Source organism: Pteropus alecto, unplaced genomic scaffold (assembly GCF_000325575.1).
Source record: "Pteropus alecto unplaced genomic scaffold, ASM32557v1 scaffold92, whole genome shotgun sequence".
Classification (NCBI taxonomy): Eukaryota; Metazoa; Chordata; class Mammalia; order Chiroptera; family Pteropodidae; genus Pteropus; species Pteropus alecto.
In genome coordinates, this window is record NW_006432447.1 from 12,903,099 (window position 1) to 12,929,357 (window position 26,259).

At 34.6% G+C, this 26,259-nt stretch overlaps 1 protein-coding gene across 1 annotated transcript in view; it reads left to right on the forward strand.

The window, feature by feature from the left end:
• The window catches only part of KCNH8 (potassium voltage-gated channel subfamily H member 8), a 304,007-nt gene that overhangs the window by 153,800 nt on the left and 123,948 nt on the right, over nucleotides 1-26,259 (forward strand). The window contains exons 4-5 of the mRNA XM_006907271.1: nucleotides 5,546-5,673; nucleotides 10,697-10,937. Coding sequence (XP_006907333.1) covers nucleotides 5,546-5,673; nucleotides 10,697-10,937 — 369 coding nt within the window. The remainder of the gene's footprint in view (nucleotides 1-5,545; nucleotides 5,674-10,696; nucleotides 10,938-26,259) is intronic.

The window sequence follows — 26,259 nt, forward strand, 5'->3', positions numbered from 1 at the left end:
TCCTCCGTATCCATCTGGCAAAGCTGTAATCCAAAAAGAGCAAACAATACATTTTCTCTGGCCTGCACACAGGTGGTTAAAAAGTGCTGGGATAAAACCTACACTAGGGCAGATGGGAATCCTTCTAAATTTATTATCAGCAGCCTCAAATAGGGCAGTCAAATTCCCCCAACAAATCTATCACTAATGCGCTTGGCAACACATCCTCTATAACAAACGTTTCAAGCATTCTTATTGTCTTCAATCCTCCAGCTCCTACTAATTACCCCTAACTTAGCATTTGACCTCACCTCCAAATTCATTGAGAAAGAGAGAGGGAGGGAGGGAAGGAGGAAAGTAGGAAGGAAGGGAAGAAGGAGAAAAGGAAAGGGAGGTAGAGCGGGAGGGAGGGAATCTCTCAGACAGGAGCTATCTCATCTTCTTGCCATCACTTCTATATGTTTACATCCATGTATAGTCAATCTTCCCTACCCCTCCTGCTATGAGAGGGATGAGTGTCTCTTCCAATTATGGAGAATCACTCAAAATGAGGTGTGGAGATACTATGACGCCTCTTTTTTGAAATATGCTTTTCCCTTAGATTCTCTGACACCACAATTATCATTTCCCTTCTTTTTGTGTATCTCCTTTTCAAACTTTTTAAAATTTATTATTATTATTGTTATTATTATTATTATTATTTTGCCTAACAGCCCATTACATTTTGGATGGCCTAGATTTTCTCCTCTCACTTTGGACTCTCTTGCTAGATAATTTCATAATCAATTAAGCGACAAAACCATGAAACTTTACTCTCGAAATGCATTTCACATGTACCAGCTTTGCTCTACCTCTACTGCTTCTGCTCTAGTTTAAGCTACTGCCATGGAACTGACATACTAAAATGGCCTCCTGAGTGATTTCCTAACAACCTCTAGTGATTCTTCCTAATCAATTCCCACACTGCAAGTCAATGTGTTGTTTTGAAAACTCTAATTTTATCATGTCATTTAAATGCTTAAAACCTTGCTATGGCTTCATGTTCAAGAACTATTAATTATCCTTCAGAACTCATTCATTAACAATAGAACCTTCTCCAGTTTACAACTAAGATTTAATAATGCACATGAGTGCTCAACTAGAGACCAATTTCTCAGTCTCTTTTGTGGCTAAGTGGGGCTGTGGTGTGAGTAAAAGCTATGTGTGCAACTTCTGGTTCCGTCACAGAAAGCTTCTTGCCCTCTACTTCCTCTTCCTCCCTCAGGAAGGAGAGCTGCCTTGGACTCAAAAATGGAGGCCAATTGTGAAGGATGGCAGAGCTACCCCACCACTGCAGATTGCTAACCTCTGATCTGTTACAGGAAAGGAAAAGAGAGTGAGACAGAAAAATATACACAACCAGAGTGTGTTATTTTCTTATTTAAGCCACTACATACATGTATTGTAGGGTTTTTGTTAGAGCAGCTTAGGCCGTTCCCTAATTAATATTTTTACCATTTCTTAGAGTAAAAATCAAAATTCTTATTGTGGCCTCAAAAGCCCTAGGTGATCTCTCTAGTTTCTGCCTACCTTCTAGTTTCCTTTTTTACTTCTGTTCCTCCCATTCTCTATGGCCTGATCTCCTGAATTTCTTTGTTCTCCAAAAATACTGAGCTCCTTTCCGCCTGAGGTTCTCCAACCTTTTATTTCTTCTGTCAGAAATGTTTTCCCCTCTGCTGCTTCTCATCTTATCTTAATAACAACTATTTCTCTTTCATATTTTAACCCCGAGTCATTTATCTTAAGTAATTGATGTCCCACACGCATGCCAAAGAGTTTGATCAGGTTCTCCTGTAAAATGGTCATCTTGTTCTTTTTATGTTGCAAAATATTTTTACATTGAAAAATATAATGTAGATTATATATGCAAGATAAAAATATTATTACAAATTTTATACACCCCATACACCCAAAATCCAGTTTAAGAAATAGAAATACTAACGTCATCTAGTAAGGCACATGATGGTTCAGCAAGAGACTATAGTTTTCTCTTTTTTTTTCTTTTTTTAAAAAATTTCTTTAGTTATTTTTTTATGGTGACATTGGGTAACGAAATCCAATAGGTTTCAGCTATACACTTTAACAGTAAGGCATATATATATTTACACTATGTGTTTATCTCCCATAGTTAGATTTCTTTCTGTCACCACATATTTGACCCCCTTTACCCCATCTACCTCCCCCCACCTTCCTCCCCACTACCCTCTGGTGAGACTATATTTTTCAATCTCTTTGTAGCTAGTTGTAGTCACGTGATTATGTGTACTTACACAGCACACATATTTCCCTAAACAATATTATTTAGGGAAATGTTATTTAGTTTTTTGTTAAATGACATTTAGTAAACAATGTTATTTAGTTTTGCATATGCGTGAAATGTTACCATGTTGTCTGTGTTCTATTTCTTGCTTTTGTGATCAATATTGTTTTTGAGGTATTTCTATGCTAATATATTATTCATTTGCTATTTATTTCCACCTAAGTCCAGATTAATGGAAATTTTAATATCTTTTGTCATAACTATACCACAATTTATGAATTCTTTTGATTACAGACATTTTTGATTACAGAATTCTTTTGATTACAGACATTGTAACTGGTTTCTAGTTACACATAAACACACATGTATATTGTATATATATTTTTTACATTTGTGTATATGTGCAAATTATAAATATTGCTGTCATAAATATTTTGTGCATATGTAATTTTTAAAATGAGTTGCTTTCTATTCTATTTGTAATTTTTTTTTTTCATTCAGAAGTCACCAACCCAGACCATTTTATATTTATTCCTCTGCTTGAGAGATTTTAGATCACCTAAGTGGAAGAATTTTCAAACCCAATCTGGCATGAGGGTTAAATTGTGACGAAAACTTTTTAATGAAAATTTTTTTGGCTGCCATTTAGAGGCAAGACCAAGACAGATATAGTTCTCTGACACTTTACTTTGAGGCACTCTTTTTTAAGACCATAAAGTTGTTGTTTGATTGGGAAAAATCTTAACTATTAATTAGATTGCTCCATTGAGGAGGGAATTGGCTTATTGACTGTCATAAACTTCTAATCTGGTCCATTTTATCATTACTATTGTAATTCCACATGGCATTTTGATATTGACTGATAACTGCTTAAGCAGCCTTCTGGTCTTTCCTACTACAATCCTATAGACATTGTCTTAAAACCCTGGCTGTTTTCAAATTTATTTATTTTTAAAATTTATTTATATTTAAAATTACATTTTTAGACACAATGTGTGAGTTCTATGCAGACCAAAAATTGAACAAATAGAGATATGATCTTAACTTTTAACAATACAATGAAATGTGCTTTGTTTGGCCATGAGTTTCCAAAAGAGGACCCCCCTGATGTTTACTTTGTTTTCTAATCTTTTTTTTAGTGATTCAAGTCCATAGTGATATATTTTATTTTAAACTTTCTTTCAAAGTATGAAGCAAACAATGACCAATTAAAAAAACATGTAACATCAGATTAGACATTTGCTGTGAATAAAACACCTTATATTCTGGTCATTAAAAGCACCCCAGGGTGGACTGGGAATGGGGTTGGTTAAAGTCTTCGAAAGACTTGGAGTCCAAACTCAGATGGGCAGGACAATGATATGCATTAGTTCATGTGACACTGAATGCCAAGCTGCTTTCTTGAACACTGACTGAAGTTATTAAGGGATTTGGTGCTGTGTGCGGAAGGAGTAGGGATGTTAGACCTATCTGGCTCACATACTGGCTCTGCTCCTTATTAATTGCGTGATCATGTGATGTGATATTAGACCTTTCATTTTCTTGTCAATAAATGGAGAATAATAATACTTATCTCGTGGAGTATTTATGAGGATTAATTGAAAGAATAAATACTGAGGATCTAGAACTGAGCCGGACACACAGTAGCCATCAATAATAGTTATGTGGTTTACCCAACATTGCAACCAAAGCAAATCATTTTTATGAAGGGGAGGAATCAAAAAGCCTTCATACTACAATAAAGGTTTGATGATGAGGCATAGATAAAGAATAGTTTTTAATTTTTATATTTTGTAATCATTCCTTTATAGATGCAATTTATTTAGAATAAAAATAAATGTTGACCAAGTGACCAAATAAAGACTAAACGTTTCTTAATGTCATATAATCAATTTATTTATTTATTTTGGACTATAGCCCTTTTGGAAGAAAACAAAATAGCAGATCCTCACATGATTTTGCTGAAATAGAGTCCAATTGGATTAAAGATTTTAAATATTAAAAATGAAAAGTAAAGACATAAAGATGTTGGCAAAAAAGCATGCATAGATTTTTTTAAAATAATTTTTGAGTGAAGACAGTTTGGCTATGTAGGATATAATATCTAGACACCACAAATGGATAGATTGATAAGTCTGACAACATAAAAGTTTTAAATGTTTATACTTTATAAATAAAATCTGAAGTCAAGTAACAAAATAGAAACACTGTCGGCAGCATATATGACAAGAAAATGGTGATTAGTATGCAAAGAGCTCTTACAAATAAGTAGAAAAGTACCAACTTAACTTCAAAATTGGCAAGGATATGAATAGATTTTATAAAAATAAATGCAAATAGACAATAAATATTTAAATGAATGCTCATCCAGATTCGTAACTTTTAAAGTGCAAATTCAAACAATAATATGACATTTTAAAGCTATAAAAATGTTAGGCAGTGCTCATTTTATATTTCATAATTTTATACATAATTGTGTGTGTGGTAAAGCAGGCACATCCATTCATTGTTGATGGGAATGTAAATTGCTAGAATGAAATTTGGAACGTGTATACCAAAAATTTAAATGTACGTATTTACTCTTAGTAATTTATTTGCTGAATATGCTGGCACACCAATGCAGACCTATGTGATTAAGAATTTTCATTTCAGGATTGGCTACACAGTTCTTTTTAAATTCTGGATAAATTTAAATGTGCATAATAGGGACATAGTAAAATAAATAAGGCAAGTTATGTCTTTAACATGGTATGCCCTCTGCTATTAAAAAGAATATGAGAACTACAATGTGTATATTTACAATGATTTATAAGTTATTTTGATGGGAAAAAAAGTAATATGTAAAGTTGTTATTATAAATTTCCACTTATGCATTGAAAAATAAATGTAAATGTGGATATAGGATGTATATTCGATATTTTTCTAGAAAAATAAAAATAATTGGGAGTGAAATTAGGGATATGAGTGTGGAATAGCAGGAAAGAAGGAGTAAGATTTTTTATTTATTGCTTTTCTGAAGCTTTTGAAATTTTCTCTATGCTCATGTATGTTTTATTTTAATTTAAAAAAAATGATAGTTAATATGATGATAAAATATAGAAATTGCAAAGAACTGAAATTAAATTAAATGTCAATAGATGCTAGCCGATAATGTTAGGTGTTGAAAAGCATGTACTATGTGCTCTTGAAAGAGAACTGTCAAAACTCGACTCTCTTGGGATGGAATGATGAATTTGTTGGTGCTTAATGAGTTTTATTTCCCCCTAGACAAAGCCAAAGGAAGATCAAGAGCAGGGACCCACTTTGACTCAGCCCGGAGACGGAGTCGAGCGGTCCTTTATCACATCTCCGGGCACCTGCAAAGAAGAGAAAAGAACAAATTGAAAATAAATAATGTAGGTGGTATGTGTGTACACTCTAAATGCTTAGTTTCCCCTGGTGGCAATGTTTGATTCGTGAAAGAAAGGCTCCATTTACTCATTTATTGGCTTTCCTAGATTTTTTTTTTTCCACTTTGGCTTGTGCTTTCCTATAAAGGACAAACTGGAAAAGGTCAGCAGTCATGAGGCATTTCTGTAATAAAAGTGCTTAATCATAGTGTTATCACAGCACAGAGATTAGAATATTATTGCAATCGGTACACTACGGTACTAGAGACGCTGCAAATGGGGAGATACTGGCTCTATTTTATGAAAAAGATGATGTAGGAAGTCGTATTACACGTTCATAGTGTGTTGGTTAAAACTTCTCAGATTTAATTTTAGTGCCATCTATTTGCACTTTACCTAATTTCATTTAATGTTTTTATCCAGGGAGACCATGAACAAATCAAAGTCATTGCTCCACTTAAAAATTCACGTTTTATACAAAACACAGTTGGAAATTTCACACAGTGGAACATTGGATTTTAAATTACATGTCATACATTATACAATTTTGTAAAAAAGTTGCACTCGTAGTCAATTACAGTAGAGCTGCTTTCTGAAACCTGGTGCCTGTCAAAAGCCACAGCAAATTACTATGCCTATAAAAGGTGATTCTTCACAGAGTTTTACATGAAACATCCTCCAGGATTTTACACTTAACTTCATAACTGGCAACTGGCTCTTAGCATTAGAGACTTCAAACCAAAATCCAGAATTAGTTGTAGATATTCAAAGATAATTTTTCAAATGGTGGAATGCCATTAATTTGCATTGTAGAATCTTCAGAACATATAACTGTGGGGAGGGGTGACTATGGGTGGCAGATATGAATACTCAGGGTCTAACAACAGTGACATTAGAAAAAGTCACATCAAACAACCAGACGTCTTTTGGAATTGATCTAAGATCCAGAAGTTCTGTGAGTTAGGGACACAAATGGATTCTTTGGCATCTTATTTTTTACATAGAAAGCTCAAGACTACCTAATCTGACATATGAATGCTTTGATAAAACTGAGTCACACATCAAACATGCAAAGTATCTGCTTCTCTGATTGTAGTGAACAAAGAAAGGTACATGAGCCCGGGTGAGGAGCGAGACCTGACATGGACACGTTGAAAACCTGGTTCTGCTTCAGTGTGATTCCTCTCTGGAAGTCAGAACAAGCTGTTGATCTATTTGTGCTCCAGGACGATCAGCTATGCTGGTATCATGCACGGCTGTTAAGAGCCACAAACTGCTTATTTTGTCTCAAATTAATATAAAGATTTTCTAGGAATATGTGGGCCTTAGTGTCACATGGCTTTCCTGAGAGTCCCAGGTAGACTTAAAACATTGTGGCCACTTGATCCTTCCAGCGGTTCCTATTTACATCTCCCTTCAGTTACCAAGTCAGCCTTAGTGACAGTAAACATTCTAGGAAGAAACAAAGGTAACCACATCTGGGCTTGATTCAATGCAACCAGCAAAGCACCTAAACAAATATTAGCCAGAGATTCTGAAATGCCGAAAGCTGACACTATCTTCTAGCCTTTAGTTGAGATTCATTTGAACACAGTAGGTATTATTGAGATTTAAAATGCATTTGCTGAACATGCCGTTTTTCCCTTCAGTTTCAACAACGTGCAGAACAGTACTTAAAAATCTGATTTAAAAAAATCATAGTTCCTACTACTTATCTAATTTGCTAAACTTCCATTTATTTAAGAAGTATAAACATTGGGGTGGAGCCTTAAAGTAATGTATAATAATTAAAGATATCTAATCTACACAGTGACCCTTAACAATTCAGGTAACTCTTACTTCTGGAAGCTAAATGTGGAATCAGGACTGTCCCGTTCACTATCTCCTTTCAGGTAGAACAGAATGGAATGGCTAAGAGACAGCGGCAAGATTGAGGAAGAAGAGAAAAAAAATGATCTGGGTAGTTTATCGGCTAAACAATCAATCTTTGGGGAGTTCTGGCTATATTCACATTCACACACACACACACCAAAAAAGACTTCATAAGATCTTTGTAGCTCTTTGCTGTTTACAGATTTCTTTTACGTACATCATATTATTTGATTCTTACAGCAAGCTCGTACTAAATTTATGATTTTAATGATGAAAAAGAACAACTTATTTGAGATATCAAAAGTAAAAGCAGCAGATATGGGACCCAGTTGTGAATCCTCTGACTTACAGCTCCAACTTGCTGTCTCTCTAACTCGGTTCTGTGGACTAGGTATATGTGGTTCGAACCATAGGCAGAGGACAGTGGAATTCAACAGGCTGATAGCAAGGTTTCATCCCAATCAGGACGCAACACTTTTTAAACATGGCTCTTACTTTGCCTGGTTCACCTTGGAAAAGATGTTTAATTTCTGCTTTCCTTGATTTGCTACTCTGTCTGTTAAATGATAGTGGGATGATACAAATGTCTCCAACACAAAGAAATGTAAAGAGCATATGAGAGCCTTGGGAATTTGGAAGGAGAGTGCTTTAAATGCCAGAATTTCATCAGCAGGGTGCTAGTGGTCATCAAAGGCATACACTATGCTGCTGGGATTACTCCGTGTAGTAATATTTTTCTATCCCTTTGCTCATTCAGAAGTTAGCTTCAAAGGAATCTTTCAAAAATAGTTTAGGAAACAGTTACCTTAATTAGGCTTTGGCCTTAACCATTATGTTTCAATAATTGATAGGGTAGAGGTTAAATAGCTAGAATACAATTGCTACTAAACAACATGTTTCAAAATTAATAAATAATATATAACAAAGATTGAGAATAGTTAGTTGTATTATTCTTTAAGCAAACTCCATATGTTTCAGAGTTACAAATAATATCCTTTTATCCCCAACTTGCTAAAAGCATACTTTCCAATGGAAATTTTCTTCCATTCAAAACGCTTTTTTTTTTAATAATGGAAATTTTCTTCCATTCAAAATGCTTTTTTTTTTTTTTTTTTTAATAAAACTTTACAAATACTGTCGTGGGAGGAGTATCTATTTTTTCACTCAGGTGATTGTGTCAAGATATATGCAGGATCTGAGTTAAAATTTTTTCAGAATTTAAGTCTAATCTGATGTGTAGTCTCAGTATCTTTTAAAATAATTTTAAAGAATGCGTTTTAAGTAGCCCTTAAAATGAAATAGTGAGGTTTATTTTATGATTTATGGATGTAACTAATATATTGCTGACCTTTCACATCAGCATCACTAGCATTTATTATAATAAACATAATCCAAGAAAATGTTTTACCCTTTGACTTTTCCCAACCCTTACTCCTAGAGCTGGCTTCTCCCTCAAATAAGGTAAAATTTTTATTTCTGTAACACAATAGGAAAAGACTTATTTGAATAGACATTGAGCCCATGTCTACTGGTAATGTCTTATTGCAGTAAGTATTTGAAAAAAATTATATTAGAACCCATCATGTCCTATTATAAGTAGAAATGCTTACCGACCTTGAAGGAATTAATACTTATGGATCCTCTCTCCTACACACCAACCTAACCTTCGATGAGAAGCAGAACAGTTGTACTTTGTTCTCCTTTTTTCAGTTCTATGCCAAAATCCATCTTTGGAACTTGTTCCTAAAAACCAGAGAATGAGGCAAAGGAGGCAGGGCAAGTATCAGAGAATTAAATGGAACATAGATGCAGTGAGAGATAGACATCAAAGAACAATCTGGGAGTAGTGGAGCAGTTCCTCACCATGAAATCCTGGCATTATGAAGTTCCTGTGTGAGTCGAGTGAGAATATGAACAAGAAGTTAGATACGTGTGTTGGGAATGCCTACCAAGAAAACATGCAAGAGAAAGGGTGCCTTAATATTAAGGTGGAAGAAACATTTGGGTACTGGTAGTCACTACTAAAGAACCAAGTGTTCCTGATTGCTCTGAACCTTTCTTAATTCCACAAATGCTTCAGAAATCCCTGAACATACCACATTAATTTGTTCTTCCCTCAATGACTGAAATAAGAAAACACTGTGACCTGCAAGTAACATGTATTCTAGAACTTTTGACTGTTTTGTTCATTCAATTTAACTTTCAAATTTAAGTTTCCATTACCTATCTTGTATTTCTCATTAATTGAGGTCAAAGCAAGGTCTACAAGTATCTGATCATAGGCTTGTCAAATTTCCACACACTCTATTGTTGGGCCTCCCTTTGTCTCATAGCACTAAGGAGAATAGTTCATCAATTTGGACTGTTTTCAAAGTGAAGTGCTTTTGCAGTTATGAAAATTTCAGCTATTCTGCATTTAATCAGCTACGCAGTGAACATTGCCTTTCTCCTCCCATGACTTGAGTAGTAACTCTTAAGTGACCGTTTCTCATTAGCCATTTTAACAAGAGCTAGTTAGTGTCAGAATGAATTCATTTCAATCAAGATTATGAGATTTGGGTACGCAACTTGAAATGTCACCAAAAACCACAATGCAAAAATGCAAGTGTTAGCACAACCTGTTTATGTTTTGAAAGAAATGTAAACAGTTGTTTACAATAGAATGTTGATCATCTATCTCTATCCTTTATGGAAAAAAAAATGGTACCTTTGCTGTCATTAGAAGAATTTCAGGTCAAATGTATTCTTTAGCCGATGACTATCATCTCAAAACTATAAGTATATGGAATGTCCCCATGACAATAAGAATAGAAATATATCATTGTGCTCAGAACGTGTGTAGGATTATACTTGCAACTGTGGAAGTTTTGGGGTGACATTTTAGGTAATGATCTTTTTATTTTTAATGAACAAAGTCTGGATTACTTACTTAACATTCAAGATTAAGCTGCATATTTCTATTGCTTGTAACAAAGATCTCAGCTCAGTTTTAGTATACACGCCTCTACTTTCTGCATCATTGACTTCTAAAGTCACTTGTAAAGTATACTGACATTGTACGTATGAAGGATCCTCTTCACAGTACTGTGTTTAAGGCCGTGTGATTCTTGTTTCTAATGTATCCCCCTTCTCTTCTTTTTTCTCTCTTTATTCACAGAATGTTTTTGTAGATAAACCAGCATTTCCGGAGTATAAAGTTTCTGATGCAAAAAGGTCCAAATTTATACTTTTGCATTTTAGCACTTTTAAAGCTGGCTGGGACTGGCTTATTCTGTTGGCGACGTTCTATGTTGCCGTGACCGTTCCTTACAACGTTTGCTTTATTGGCAATGATGACCTATCCACGACTCGGAGCACAACGGTCAGTGACATTGCAGTGGAGATTCTTTTTATTACAGGTAAGAACAAACGGCTGCTTTCCTAGAAGACTTGCATAGGGGAAGTAAGTGTGTCCCAGATTTTTCTGACACAAACTTGAACTAAGATCCATTTGCATGGGCATGAGTCAGGCTCTGATGCAAATTTTGAAGAAGCACATATTTGGATGTTTGAGAACTGCCTCTTTCAGCTTTCTCACTGTTCCTTTATTTCGAACCAATCTAAACCCATGTTTTTGTGTTTCCATCCTTATTTTGTCAAAAATGGGGTTAGAAAGACTTAATGGCTGTTGTGTTTGTACTCTCACATCCGTCATGATCTTAACTGTGCAGGGTCAGAGATGGGGCTTGGCAAGAATCCATCATTGGTGTTCTGATAATGGTCCAGTCCTTGGCATGGTTCTCCATGCCCTTCCAAGCCTTTTCGACATGTTTCGACATAAGAGACCTGGTTGCAGATGCAAAGGATTACATAAGCCTTCCAGTAAATCAGGAGAAGCAGTGAGTATCTGATTTTAACTGAAAAGGCCCCCAGGGATGTTTACTAAGAGTATTCATCTCTAAAATATTAGGAAACTCAGGTGAAGCTGCATCTGCTCCACTCTTGTCAGCCTTTTCCTCTATTCCTGTCTCTTAAATCTTTGTCTTGTTTAGACCAAAGCCTAGCCCTTGCTTGCTCATTCTAAGGCAAATTCTAGATCTCCATTAAGGCTAGACTGACTCTCTGTGGAGTTCCTTGTACCTTTCATTCATCCCTAGGGAGTTCTTTACCATCATTAGCAAGCCGATACCTACTTCTTTTACCTGGTCATGGTGATTTAGGGTAACATCCTTATTATAAAGATGAGAGAAGGTTTGAAAAATATTTTCAAGCTGTTGGTGACTAAAGAAGTGAGAAATGGATCTTGAAAGTTCAGAGAAAAGGAAATAAGTGAGGCCGATCAAAACCTTGTTTCAATGGTGGTGGTACTTTTTCCTCTGTGAAGTTAGTAAAGCTTTGGGGCCAGAGTGAGTTCTCTAACTGAATAAGCACATGTTTGCTCTAGATGAGTTGGTATGATCTTGGTGTGGCTTCAACATCACTATCAACATTGCATCTACCAGACACACCCCTCAGAGCTAAGTTAGCACCCCTGCCCCCACCCCAAAAGTGGTGGTTGTAGTATGTTTAGGCCACTAGATGGCAATGTCGTCTAGTTGGGTAGCTTGGAAAGGCTACAAATTCAAGGAAATTTATCTTTAATTTTTTTTAACTTAAACTATTGATTATTGGAAAGGTGTAACAGTAAAGAGATATTAAATCACTGTAAAATGGCAAATAACATCCCAGTTTGTAAAAGAATTTTAAATGAAAATCATTGTAGACAAATTGAGTGTGTCTATACCAATCCATTGTCATTTTATATCCTTTTGCTTTGCTAACTATGAATGTCTTCTTCCACCCACCCATGACACACACATAAATTAGCACTCTAAAAAGACTCCCCGTAACTTGGTCAAAGTTCTCAAGAACTTGAGAGGTCATTTAAGATGTCTAAGCCTGAGCGTCTGCTTAACAAATATTTCATATAATAATTATCATTATTTATTTAAAACTTGGTTGTAGGAGTAAGGTTATATCTTGAACTTTCTTTTCCACTCTTCCTGGTTCTTAGATATTTGAAATTCCAAGGTCACTTCTGGTACTGCATGTTCATTGGCAGATGATGACGTGTTTACACATCAAGCCCGGTAGTTGCTTGCCGCCTGGTAGTTGCCCCTAAATCTTCTGTGTTCTTTCTTTTCACCATTTCTAGTATGTTCCAGGAAGCAAGATGTATCTCTAGGTAAATAATACAGTAGTCTTCCTTTATCCATGGTTTCACTTTCCATGGTTTCAGATACTTACGGTCAACTGCAGTCCAAAAATATTGAGGAAAATTCCAGAAATAAATAACTTGTAAGTTTTAAGCATGCCATTCTCAGTCACATGATGAAATCTTGAGCCGTTCCACCCCATTCTTCCTCGGACATGAATCATCCCTTTGTCCAGCATACCTAGACCGTTACACTACTGCCTGTTAGTTACTTAGTAGCCTTCTTGGTTATCAGATGGATTGTCGTGGTATCACAGTGCTTGTAATGTCTCTTTCGGAGATTCACAATGAACTTTAGCATTATAAATCCTCCAAGACATTCAGTGATAAAGAAATCTGTTTAATTGTGATTAATCCAGCCCCTTCTAAAGTTATTTTTGCTTCAGAACTCTTTCCTTTCCAGACCCCTTCGTAACATTATTTGGGGAAGACTTACTGAAAAAAATATTCTTTCTGGATAGGTTCACCATAAAGTATGTGAAGGCAATTACGCTAGTTAAGATATAAATATGAATGATGTGTTTGAATCTTTTCTAACTACTCTCTTCTTCTTAAAATAAATTGTTTGTAAGCCACATTAGTTCTTTACGACCAATAGGGCATTTTTGGTTTAGCTTTTAGTTACAAAAGTGCTTATAAAATTATTTTAGTTTGCAAACCTTCATGTATAACTTAGCTGCAGATTCAAAACCTTACAGAAACTTGAAATGAGATGACCGCCTGGTGATTTATCAAATTCAATCTTTCTTCCTTTTAGGTGGGAAACTGTGCCTTAGTGATATACTCAAGGCCATAACTAACTGATAACAGACTCAGATTTCCTGGTTGTTGGATCAGGTTTTCTTAAGAGTTTATAATCAATATGATTCCATTTTCTGAAAAATTCACTCAACTTGCTTCCCTGTATTTAAAGCAACAAGGCAGAAAATGAGAGAAAGAAGTGCCAACTTCCTTCTCTTTCTTCAATGAATTTAGAAATAAATTGTTGGAATCTCTAAAATCTCAGTGCTAAAAAAACTGTAGCATACCCATAGGTTCAACAATTGCTTCCCATATTTCTTTGCTGAAAAACCCAAAGAACGCAGTTTTGTGCAGGCAGTAGTATGCCCAAACCTGGAGAATGAACTATGAGTATTCTGTCAGTGGTAATCCCCTTTCCCTTAGCCAATTTCAGATGCAGGGTAAGTGCAGGACCAGTTCTGTCTAATAGGATATAAAGAGATTGTTCCAAAGAGATTCTTGGAAATCATTTTTCCCCTGAAAAGAGAAGAGAGACCTGTAAGGGAGAAATATCTGTCTCTCTGTTTCTTTTCTTCCTCTGGGATGTATGGATGGGACGATACGTTGTGTGTAACTACTGCAGACATCCTTAATCGTTAAGAGAGGCATAGAAAAGATGTGGATGGCACAGCAGAAAGTCGAGATATTGTACCTCTAGACTCTTTGCCGGGTGACATAATAATGTTCCTATTATTGGAGCTACTGCCAAGTGAATATTTTGTTACCGATAGCTGTATCATTCTAAAAATGTATTTTTTAAATTACCGCTCTAGCATCTGTGACCCCTCGCACTAGATCATTTCATAAGTTCTAAGATGTATCCTTTCTGAACAAACAGAATGCTCTTTCTTCTGTCCTGTCATTCTACTCTGAGGCCGTGTAGGAAGTGGTTTGCACATTCTTTTTATCTGCTGTTAGAACCACAAAAATTTAGAATCGTAAGCTTGCCATGAAGTTATAACTCTGATTGATTTGGTATCTCTAAGAACTCCTTAGAAAACTAAAAGTCAAAAGAAACTTGGTATGCAGTTGTACTTCTTCTTTACTATATTTACCTTAGTCATAAAAGGACAGTTGAAAGTCGTGTGGGATAAAGGGCAGTCAGACATCGTGTGGACCATCCTGTCCACAACTGAATGTCTAGCACACTTGCCCACTACCCACCAGCAGTGCTCCCCAATTATTATGACAATCCCAAATACCCATACATGTTCAAAAGGTATTTCTAAGGTTATGCTCTGTGTTGATTTAGGTAGCTCGCATTCATATGTTCTCGGTGGGAACAGTGTCACAGGTAGGAAACATCCTAGAAATATGTGAATTTGATTTTAATTCATTAATCAACATTACCATCATTTGGTGTTTATTTAGTGCTCTTAGATCACAGTTTACATATTTACAAGTGATTTTACCCCAACTAATGAACAGAATTCTTGTAAGTGTAATATTTCTAATGAACATATATCTAAATTCTTGTCATTTCTGATTATTTTATTTCCTTCTCCTTTTGCTTATGATGCTTTATTAACCAGTGCTTTTTTTCCCCACTTATATGTCACCAAATTCTGCTATTTCAGAATCCTTATTTCTTTATATCATTTAATTTTTATTATAACCTTATGACATAATTAAGGTATATCCATTTATACATAGAAGGGAAAGGGGGAAAAACAGGATGCAATTTATCTAAGATCTAGCTAATTACTAGCCAAGCTAGGACTACAACCCTAAACCCATTTGTAAAATGGGCAAAATAGTAGCATTATTGTAAGGATTTAATGAAGTAATTTTATTAAGAAGCTCACTCACTGTTTAATCAGTAGTAATGAGTATTGTCAATAAAGTTGCCAAGTCCATATTTCTTTAGTTTGTTTGAATATCCGCTATTTTCAGAAAATCAGCCCTCTTTAGTATATGCTGAAAATCCAGCTAATCCTGGGAATAAAGTAGATTAAAACATTCCACGTCCCTTAGCTTTCAGGAATACAAGTGTCTGGGGACTCATTTACCATTTAAAGGATCTGAGTCTTCTACAGCTATGTCTACAGACTTGGCTAAGCATTCTTTTAAAAAATCTGAAAGAAGTTCTCTTAAATACAATCATCTTACATTTACCTAAGTCCTACATCCTTATGTGCAGTGCTTTGGGATCTGTCGTGCACTGAATGGTCCCAGACGATATTATAGGCAATTATTCCAGTGTCTTCTCCCATCTAGTTTTCCATCACAACTTTTAGGAACAAGGAAGTAAACTGATTTACATTTCATCTCCTCCTCTTTTTTCCCTCCTAGCTCTGACGAGAACTAAAAGGCACAACTGGGCTTCCAGTAACATAGTCTAGAAGAATGTCATTAGCTAAAGGCTTAATTATCAGCTTTAGAGGAACTGAGATTTGTCCCTATTCAACAACTTCACAATTTTCCTGAATCTGTGTTCAATTTCTAATAGTATTTTTAAATACATGTTTGTTTTGTAAAGCCTCTTCCCAAATCTTTTTTTTCTTGTGCATAATCTTTATAAAGATGCCTGTTCCTATTTAACTTAGAACTGAGGAGTCATGTTCATAAACCATTTGACTGCAGTTCATTAACTCTCTAGTAGAAATTCAAGGCTCAAAAGAGGTACTTCCTTTCAGCATTCTTGGATGTCTCTTTATGTTAGGGTAAGATATATAAATATCAGTGGAAACTGAAAGATTATAGGCATTTTATTTTACAAGCGATCCCCAATTTATAATTTAGTCATTTTCCTGAAAAGCTCAAACAGATATGTCATTTTCCTCCATAGTTAAATGATTGAAAATAAAGATACAGACTTGGATATTGGAGAGAAAGACTTCTAAAAATAAAGGTAAAATTTCATGGTGATGAAGGAATCAGAATAAATTTTACTACTAGATGATTTTGGCATCCTGGTATTCCCAGATAACGCATTTAGAAGCTTTGATTAGCATTCATTTTTATCTCTTAGTATTTGAGTCCCTCCCTCCCTTCCCCCTTTTTCTCTATCACTCTCATTCTTTTTTCCTTACCTCTCACATAACCACATTCTCTCTCCTAGTCTCTAACTGCTTTTAAATATAGGATAGCAACAAAAGTCCACACAGACACACAACCCCCATATCTGCACACCTGCACTCCCACCATTCAACACTGATTTTAGATTGAGTAATAAAGTCTCTTATTAACAGTAACTCAAGATGATATTCATAGACATGGCTCAGATTTGACCTTTGCCCCATGTGGCCATTTTTTCTCCCAACTATGAAAGTATCCCCAGTGCTTACATTCCCAGATAATGCATTTGTAGTATCAAATAAATGGACTGTATTATATTGAGTATTGGCCATTGACCAGAAATGGATCACTGTCCATTTGGCTGCTAACCAGCTATTTTCTGCTGAATAAGTCTAAGCCTGAGGTTAATAATATTTAAACAAAAACCAGAAAACTACCCTGCCACTTCATATTTCCAGAGAAGTGTCACAAACCCATGTCTTACCTCAAAAGTAAAGAGATTTCGTATGTTAAAATATCTTGGAAAGGGAGAAAAAGAGGGAAAAAAAGAGTGCATTGGAATATAGGGTACTATTTTCATTGTCGTTAGTAAGAGATCCCTAATAAGTTGGCTTAAAAGTACCTACTTAAGCACTTAAAGATTGGAATTACATATTTTGCAAATAAACTATCAGTTTAATTATTGCTTCTTTAGGCTAGAATTCCTCATGGAAAGATAAAGTGCTATGATAAATCAGCTATTGAGCGAATACCCAAGATATATGACCACTGTATTTTTCTTAACCATATGAAACTGCATAGCAGAGTGTTCCTACATTTCATTGGTTCAAAAATAGCAATTAATATTTTCCTTAGACTAAAATAATAGGTTTATGCTTGATTATGTTTCTCTTGGACTGACATTATCATTCTCTTAGACAGATGTGTAAATTTTTAGAAATATTCCCACCATTTCTTGCTATGAACAAAATCATACTCAATGACAATGTTCTAACCAACTAATTACATTCTCAAGGCATTTTCTTTTGATTAGTTTAATTTCTCTGTGGATATACCATGTTAATTATACAAAATTTAAAATAGAAAAAGTGGAGAAAAACAAATGGCCCTCATTCCTACCCATTCCAACACAACTACTGCTTCCACGTGAAATCTTTCTGGCTACAGCCATGCTACCCTGAACAAGCCCGATCCCGTCTGATATCGGAAGCTCAGTCGAGTTGGACCTGATTAATACTTGGATGGGAGATCACCTAGAAAGGCCAGGTGCTGAAGGTGTAAAAAATTAAAAAATAAGGGATTGTAAGCTGACAAGATCCTTGCAATCTGTGAGGTCAACCAAGAATTGCCTCACCTAAAAAAAAAAAAAAGAAACCTTTCCGCTTGTTGCTGCCTCCGTTTCTTTTCATGTAGCTTAATCATAGTCTATGCAAATATAAATGCCTTCTTTTAACATAGCATTTTAATATAAGTATTTTTCTGCATTTTATGAATATTTGTAAACATTTAATATTTGCATAATATCCCATCATGTAAATGAGCTATTCAGTTTACTTAACCATGCCTTCATTCTTACACATTTAAGGCTTTTTTTTTTTTTTTTTGCTACTTAAATAAAATAGTCATAAAGAACATTGCTGTGAAAGAATATATTTATTCTCTAACAGAACATAAGCCATTGTTTGCCATGCACTGTTTTAGATTTTAGAAATAGAGCAGTGAAACAGAGATACTTGTCTTCATAGGACTTATATTCCAATAGGAGACAAATAGGAAACAAGTAAAATACATAGCATGTTAGTGGTGAGTTGTATGGGAGAAAAGTAAAGCAGAAAAGGGGGAAGTGATGGGCTGCAATTTTAAACAAAGTGATCAGGAAAGGGAATCAAGAATGTGACATTTAAATAAAGGTGGAAGGAAACAATCAACTGTATCTCAATGAAGAACATTTCAAACAAAGAATATCAAATGCAAAATAATTCTAAATCCTGCATTTAGAATTATTTTAAGAAGTGGAATTATTTGGTTAGAAAATATTAATATATACAGCTCATAACAGTTTCAAAGTATTATTTTTAATCACATTATCCTTAGAGCATTTACTGATCAATAAAGTTCTGGTTAAAATGTAATTTGTTCATGCTAATATATTTTTTTTACAATAATAGCTATTGTGAGAAGTTCTAGGTTCATGTTGCTTTCTGAATTTTTAAATGCTATACAGCCATTTTATTCAAAGGAGTAATTTGGATAAAACAATATTCGATATTATATTTTTGTTATTTATTTCTATTTTTTCCATAGGAGATTAGATGTACATGGAAAATTGAGGTGTATTTGCCTGACAAACACAACACTTATTTCACAATGTACCTGAATTCATTATGTTTAAATATGAAACATTTGTGAAATGGCAAATTTGGAGGAAAAATTTCTTAGCACACATCCGAGAATAATGCAGCCCTGTGACTTACATATTACTGTAAATAGACTATGAAAAGGAGCACATACTCATAAAATATGAAACAATAGTGCTTGTTTTGAACAGACAAGGAAATTAAGAATGGAATATTACTAAATTTAGAAATCTAGAAGAAAATGTGAGTTCTTGATTTAGAAACTTAATGCACAGTAATGAGGGTTTTTTTTCCATTTTCTTCTTACCAGACATGAACTCTACTATGTCATTCTCTCTTCTTCCCACTTTTTCAAATATCTTTTCTTGTAGTACATAAAAATAGTCATATTCTCTAAGTAAAAATGGTAATTATTTATGTGGTTTATGTTTCCCATTTCAATCAATGAAGTTAGCATTTGCCATTGGAATAACCTCCTCTCTCATTACCCCAATAGTTTAAAGATAAATACATAAATAATTTTTAAAAACCAAATATATATTCCATATATTGACCAATTGTTTAAATAGGTTAGATAACAGAAAACATTATAGTCACCTGGGCCCATATGTAATTCATTATGTATTATTCAATTCTTTAAATATTTGTTAAGGACTAATGTAATGTCACTCAAATGATTGTGCATGTCAATTCTTCAATATAACATAGAAAACTCTTTATAATCTGGACTCTTTATCACTATCCTTTTATTTATCACCACTTGCTTCTCCTTCTTGTGGCTCCAGCCATACAGGACTACTTGCAGTTCTTCAACTGTATTATTATTCCTTATATCCTTTGTATTTTTATATCCTTCCTATTTTTATATCCTTTGTATTTTCTACTCTCAGAAAAAAATAGCAATACATATCCTTAGCGCTTCTTTACCCAATCGATTCTCCTTATCCTTGAAGTATCATCTTTGACCTCTTCTACGAAGTCTTCTTTTTAGCCCTTCTTACCCCTATCACTCTGAGTCTGGGTTATGTCCCTCGTGCACTATTTAGGTGGTTTACCTCACCATTTCTTCAATCCTATATTATAATTGCTTATTTCTCTCCCCCCACACACATACCATAAATAAACTATGAGATCCCAGAAGACAGACTGAATAATGTATTTATTTCTCTGGTTTCTCTAGCTAATACAGTATCTGACCCATAGTAGTCAATAAATTAATGTTTACCTACTACCATAGTTCAGATAAACAAAATATAAAATATAGCTCATTAAGTTGAACAACGGCCTGCATGGTTTTTTTCATGTGGTGTCACAGATGACTTTGCTTTATTTAAAAAAAAAAACAAAGTATTTTTAAACAAAGTAGCCCACTTTAAAGTTATTAATCCTTAACAAATCAAATCCCATTAAGCAAACATCAAGTAGCTTGGGAAATCCCACGGATTTCGGTGCCTTTCCAGCCTCTTTGCAAACTCACCAAGAGCTCGTCAAACCCCCAAATGGTGGACTAGAATGAGCAACTCTAAAAGCTAGGTGTTAGGATGTCATCCCTCTCTGGATGACAATCCTAGAAGGGAGACCTATGGTCGTATAGAGATGCAAGGAGGTGGTATGGCCTCAACTAGGTGGGACATAGTGACCACTGAGAAATTAAAAATCTTTTTTATTGATTAACTAATAAGAATTATTTAAAGGCGGGCCTGATATAAACCTGATATCATGCTTTGGATGATAAAAAGCATATTGAAGAAATTGAAAAGTTTATATAATGTTTGGGGAAATTTGTCTAAGCTTGAAAAACTCTTAGCAAGCAGTAAAATATCAGTGGCAGTCTTGCTGTAAGATGTGTAGTATGATTCCACAAGTGCAGGAAAGATATGTGTGGTGTATTTTAAAATAGATTTAGAGCTGATCTATGTTAGTCATGAAATATAAAGGTGTGATCAAAGAAAACTTGATAGGAATGTGAAATGAGAGACCACAAAGGCTGAACATCTGAAAGAGAATGAGCTTACCAAGGTGGTAATAAGAAATAAGTACTTATGGTACATGTGCGTGGGGAGAGAAATAGGCTATGCTTGTGGTTATTTACCCATTCATAATTCTACTTAAGCCTAGCCTTGCAAGGAAAATAATGCATTGCTAGAGTGAAATATTTGAAGAGACCTAATACAAACAGGGCCACTGGATAATGATCATACTCTCAGAAGCAGAGTTCAGCATGAAGGCTCCTGGTGTGCAGTAGACAGTAGTTGTTCAGTAAGTTTGTGCTGAGTGTTTGAAAGTGACCATGACCGGGAATTGACTATGATAGTAAAGAAGACTGTAATTTACTTGGGCTGAATCAGCTATTGGCCTGGATAAAACAGATGGGCCCACTAAGAAAAATGCAAGATGTTAAGTCTAATTTTGAAAATTATTGGCACTTCATGTCTATAGAAAATATTAAAATATTTAAAGTATATTTATTTACATTATCATTTGAAACTTACAATGATTTTTTTGAGAAGACTGAAGTTTCAAAGACCTAATTTCTGTTTTTCCTATCTCATAATATTTTTAAGGCTGACCTTACATAGAATAGTGTAATTAAGAACTAAATTTGGTAGTAATATTCATCCCATTTTAAAGATAAAGAAATTGAAGCTCGAAGAGATTAAATCACTTTTAAAAAGAAAGGAAATATGAAGGTAAATGAGTAAACATATTTTGAACAGTAAACAAGTATTTTTACATTTATTATTTCATTTAATGATTGTAACAAAGCCACAGTAGTGTTTTTAAATCACATGTAGCCTCTTGTTTGCTAAGTAGTGCTTGAGTTCATCTTTTTCTGACTAGAGCACTTTCCATATTTTGATACTAGTGACCCTCTCTTCTCTCTCATCGGCTTTCATTGAATACTATGTTCTCCTGATTTTCCTTCTCCTTCCTTGATGTTTCTACTTGATCTACTCAATGAGCTTTTCTCCTTTTTTCCTATATTTTAAGACACTTCCCCTGAGTTTTATTCTTGGCTCTCTCTCCTCTGTCCTTTATATTAAACACTTACCATGTATGATTGTATCACTGCCTATTATTTCAGGGTTGATGGTTTCCCAAAGAATTTCTTGAGCCTAATTGCTTCCAAAAAAGTCATTATGTGTATTCAACCATTTACAAATTATCTTTCCAATGAAACACAGTTTTCTTCAAATGCCACAGATTAGAAATTGAATTCACCGTCTTCTCCCCCTGAACTACAGACCAGTTTTGTTCCTGGATTTCCCTGTATCTGTGAATATGACACCATGTGCCATGAACTTAAGGCTTTTTATAAATTCCTCCATCTTCCCAATCCCCTAGTAAAATCAGACTCAAAATCCTGTAGTCTACCTCTTAATCATCTATTAATACACTCCCTTGTTATTCTCACTGCCACTATGTTAGTTTCAGTCACCATCAGTTCTGATTGAATTACAACCCATGACTAATTTACTTCCCTGTCTATACTCTTAGAATCTACCTACTATACTAGGGCTAAGTTTTTATTTTTTTTGTTTAATATAATGTATATCTGATTATGTCATCCCACTATTTAAAACCCTTCTATTCTTGAACTTTCTATTCTTAAACTTTAAATAAATGCATACTTGCAGCATCCATTCTCCTTCCCTTTGACTTGCTAGCTCTTATTCATTCTTTAGGACACAGCCCACTAGTTATCTCTTACCCGTCTGTCTTAAGCTTTATCTCCCAAGTCTGTGTTAGCTTTTCTTTCTTGGTGTACCCAGAACACTCATCGCATAATTGTATAATTTCCAAATTATTTATACATAGCCCCTACCAAACTATAACTTCTTTGAATTCAGGAACAGAATATCAATCATATTTGTACTCCCAAAAATCTAGTCCCTATATGTACGTATTAGTTGATCAATAAATAATTGTCGAGTAAATAGACGAGAAGCAATCATTATTAGTTCTATTTTACTCAAATAGAAGTTGGAACTTAGAAATGGTAAAAACAAACTAACAAACAACTACAAAAAATTCTTTCCAAAGTACACACGGCTACGGAGTGGGAGAGCCAAAATTAGAACCCAGTTAAATTTTATTTTAAAGCCAATGTTCATCCTAAAGGGTCATGACATTTTATCATATCACCACATATAACTAAACTAAGATTATAATTACATATGTTAAACTTGCTAATGTTGTGTCCATAGTATAATTATATTGCAGTTTCCATGGAAATCAATAATTTTGGTGGTATTCCTCTAGAGACCTTCAAAACAGTTTTATTTATACTAGATAATCTAAAAATTATGAAGTGTAGAAAAACTAAAAAATACACTGGAATGAAGCAAAAGTTGAGGATACTAAATAAGAAGCAATTATTCTCATTCATTTATTTGAGAGACTGATAGTGAACGAAGAGGAGAGGTCCAAAATTGGCAACTCTTCAAAACATAGTTGTGAAGACCTAAAAAGGTCATTCCATGGGTGCACAGCGATACTGCATATATACAAGATAGGGCAGGAAAATGCACAATTGTAAAAGAAGTTGGAAAAAGGTGCGTAATGGGATGTTCCTTGCTGCACATGAGTTGATGATAGAAATAAAGGTCTAGAATATAAGTTGTGTAAATTTGATAAAACAGGAAGAAATTGCAGGGAGGTTAATTGCTATAGCAGATAATGAAGATTTTTTTTCAAAGAACGAAAACAAGAGATGTTAGTAGCAGAGAGGCAAATGAGGAGTTGGTGTTTCATGTTTGTGGTGCTGAAACATATTTATTCTGTATAGTGCACTTCTGCATCAGGATCCATCTGGTGGCACTCATGCGTACACACACACACACATTTTTTAGGTTCCTGATAAGGGTGTTGGGTAGATTTGTGCACATATGTTGGAGAGATGAAGACGTATGGTCAATTTCAGCTCATCTGGTTTTCTCCTAACAGACTTAATAGCAAAGGATGCTTATAATAAAATAATTCTTTTTTTATAAGACATATTTGTGCTAAAGAATTATTCATTCTTTATCTGAAATTCAAACTTAACTGGCTGTCCTTTATTTAATTTGCTAGATCTGGCAAATATATACTGGAGTGACATCAATGGATCATATTAATGCCTTGGCTTTAGCAAGCAACACCAAGAAGATTGAATGCTCAGGAGCTGCCTGCCTCAGGGAGAGTTTATGTTGAAATAATGCTGACCAATTTTTGGCTAGTAAATGAAAAACTACCACTCAGGAGTGCTGCCATTCTTAGTAGATGCTGGAGTACTGGGTGTGTCCCTTGCCCACAAAGATAAAAGGCCAATTTTAATTGGATTGTCAAGACCAGCCACCAAAGCACTATTTCATGGGGCTGGGAACTGTTAAATTACTAAGTTAATGGAAAGATGAGAGCCATGGACTTTGCTTTGTGTGTTAGTTAGGTTTAATAAGCTGTTGTAACAAGAGCTGCAACAATAATTCAGTGGCTTATAAGATATAGAAATTTATTTCTCTGTCACCTAATGTTCTGGGCAGTATATTGAAGGGTGAAATGGGGAGAGATGGTTCTCTTATGTAGTTATTCAAGAACTGAGACTGACTGACAGTGGCTCTACCATTTTAATGGATTGCTTCTAAAGTCACTTTGTTTTTCTTCATTCCAGCCAACAGAAATAGGAAAGCAAACAGCATGGAAAAGCAAATGTGTACAATTTTATGGACAAAGCATAAAATTTGCACACAATACTTCTGTTTGGAAGAACCTAGCCATGTGATCACACTAGTTTCAAAGAGGGGTGGGAAGTCTCATTCTGCTATAATTCTGTTACTCTGGAGAAAGAGAAATACGAATTTTGGATAGCAACCATTTCCTGCCATTACATTATGTACTTGAGTTTCATTACAGGCATTTTAGATTGAGGAAAAGAGAGAGAAGAAAAAGCAAAGTACGATTTTAAATCCTAGAGGCAATTTCTCCATCGTTCAACTTAAATAGAATATGGGGTAAGATGTGAGATAAGCAATTCCCTGGATTGGTCTTAGTTACTTTGTTTTTCTCATGGAGTGGGATGTTATCAATCTGAATGTGATTTTAGTATTTTGAGGAACCTACAGTATGACCACTAAATGCAAGTCAATTGCTTCATTTGCTATTTAACTGAATATACCGCAATTTCTTTTAATGCTGAAAGAAAAAGTAACACAGTGGACTAATGAAAATTGATATGTTAGAATGGCATCCTTTATGGATGACTCAAGTTCTCTTTTGAGTGTATGTGAGTTAATCTCTTTTGGGTGTATGTGAGTTAATCTCTTTTGGGTGTATGTGAGTTTTGTCTGTGAGTTAATCTTTACACACTGGCTTCAGAACCTAATATCAACATAATATACAAATCTTCAACCTCCAAAATGAATAAACACACTATTTTACCCCAGCCATTTATTAAGAGCTTTGCTGTTGCATGTTTTGAATGAATTTCAAGTGTAGTGTATTACAAGACACCAAGCCAGCTCTTTTCAAAGTGGTGAGGCCTGTATTTAAGCAAAAACAAGTAATTCATATTCTCATAAAGGTACTATATAAAAGAAAAGTAAGAGGAAGAATAGCAAACAGCTACAGAGGGTGACATTTGGTCAGATTAGTCTCTGCCTTAGACATCTTTACTAAGATAGTAGAAATTAACCCTTATTACCAAGAGTTATATTTTTATAACAGATTGAAAATCTGAACTGACAATCCACATGAAAAGTCTGATAATAAAATTTGGGGGGGATACTAATAGCAATCTTGAAGCTTGTTGAGAAGCAGTTATGTTGGAATCTCTTGAATAGTGTCAAGGAGGAAAACATTTTATTTTTAGCCTTCTAGGTTCTTTTGGCTAGTTTAAAAAATAAGTTGACATGAGACAGATTAACAGGAAAAATATCAAGTTTAATTTTATATGTATGGAAATACTATAAGTATGGGGCCTAAATAAATAGTCAAAGCAGAAGCTTTTATACTTTTTAGACCAAGAATCAATAAATATATGAGGAACTAACATGACAAAGACACTTAGGGTTGGATACTAATTAATGAAAAAACTAACTAGAGTTTATTTACACAGCTTTCTGAGCTCTGAATTTCATACTTCTGACAATAATAATTCTCTTTACCTCCTGGTGCAGGGAGGGTACCTTTCACTAGGAGGGAGATTTATTTCGTGCTTTCAAGGAAACAGAAAGATCAGAGTGTCCTTCTTGCACTGGCTGTTTCTCAAGTAACTTTAATTCAAAATAATCAATATGTCAGTGACATATTTTGGGGTGACAAATTTTGCTCCCCTATAATAGCAAAGAAGACATT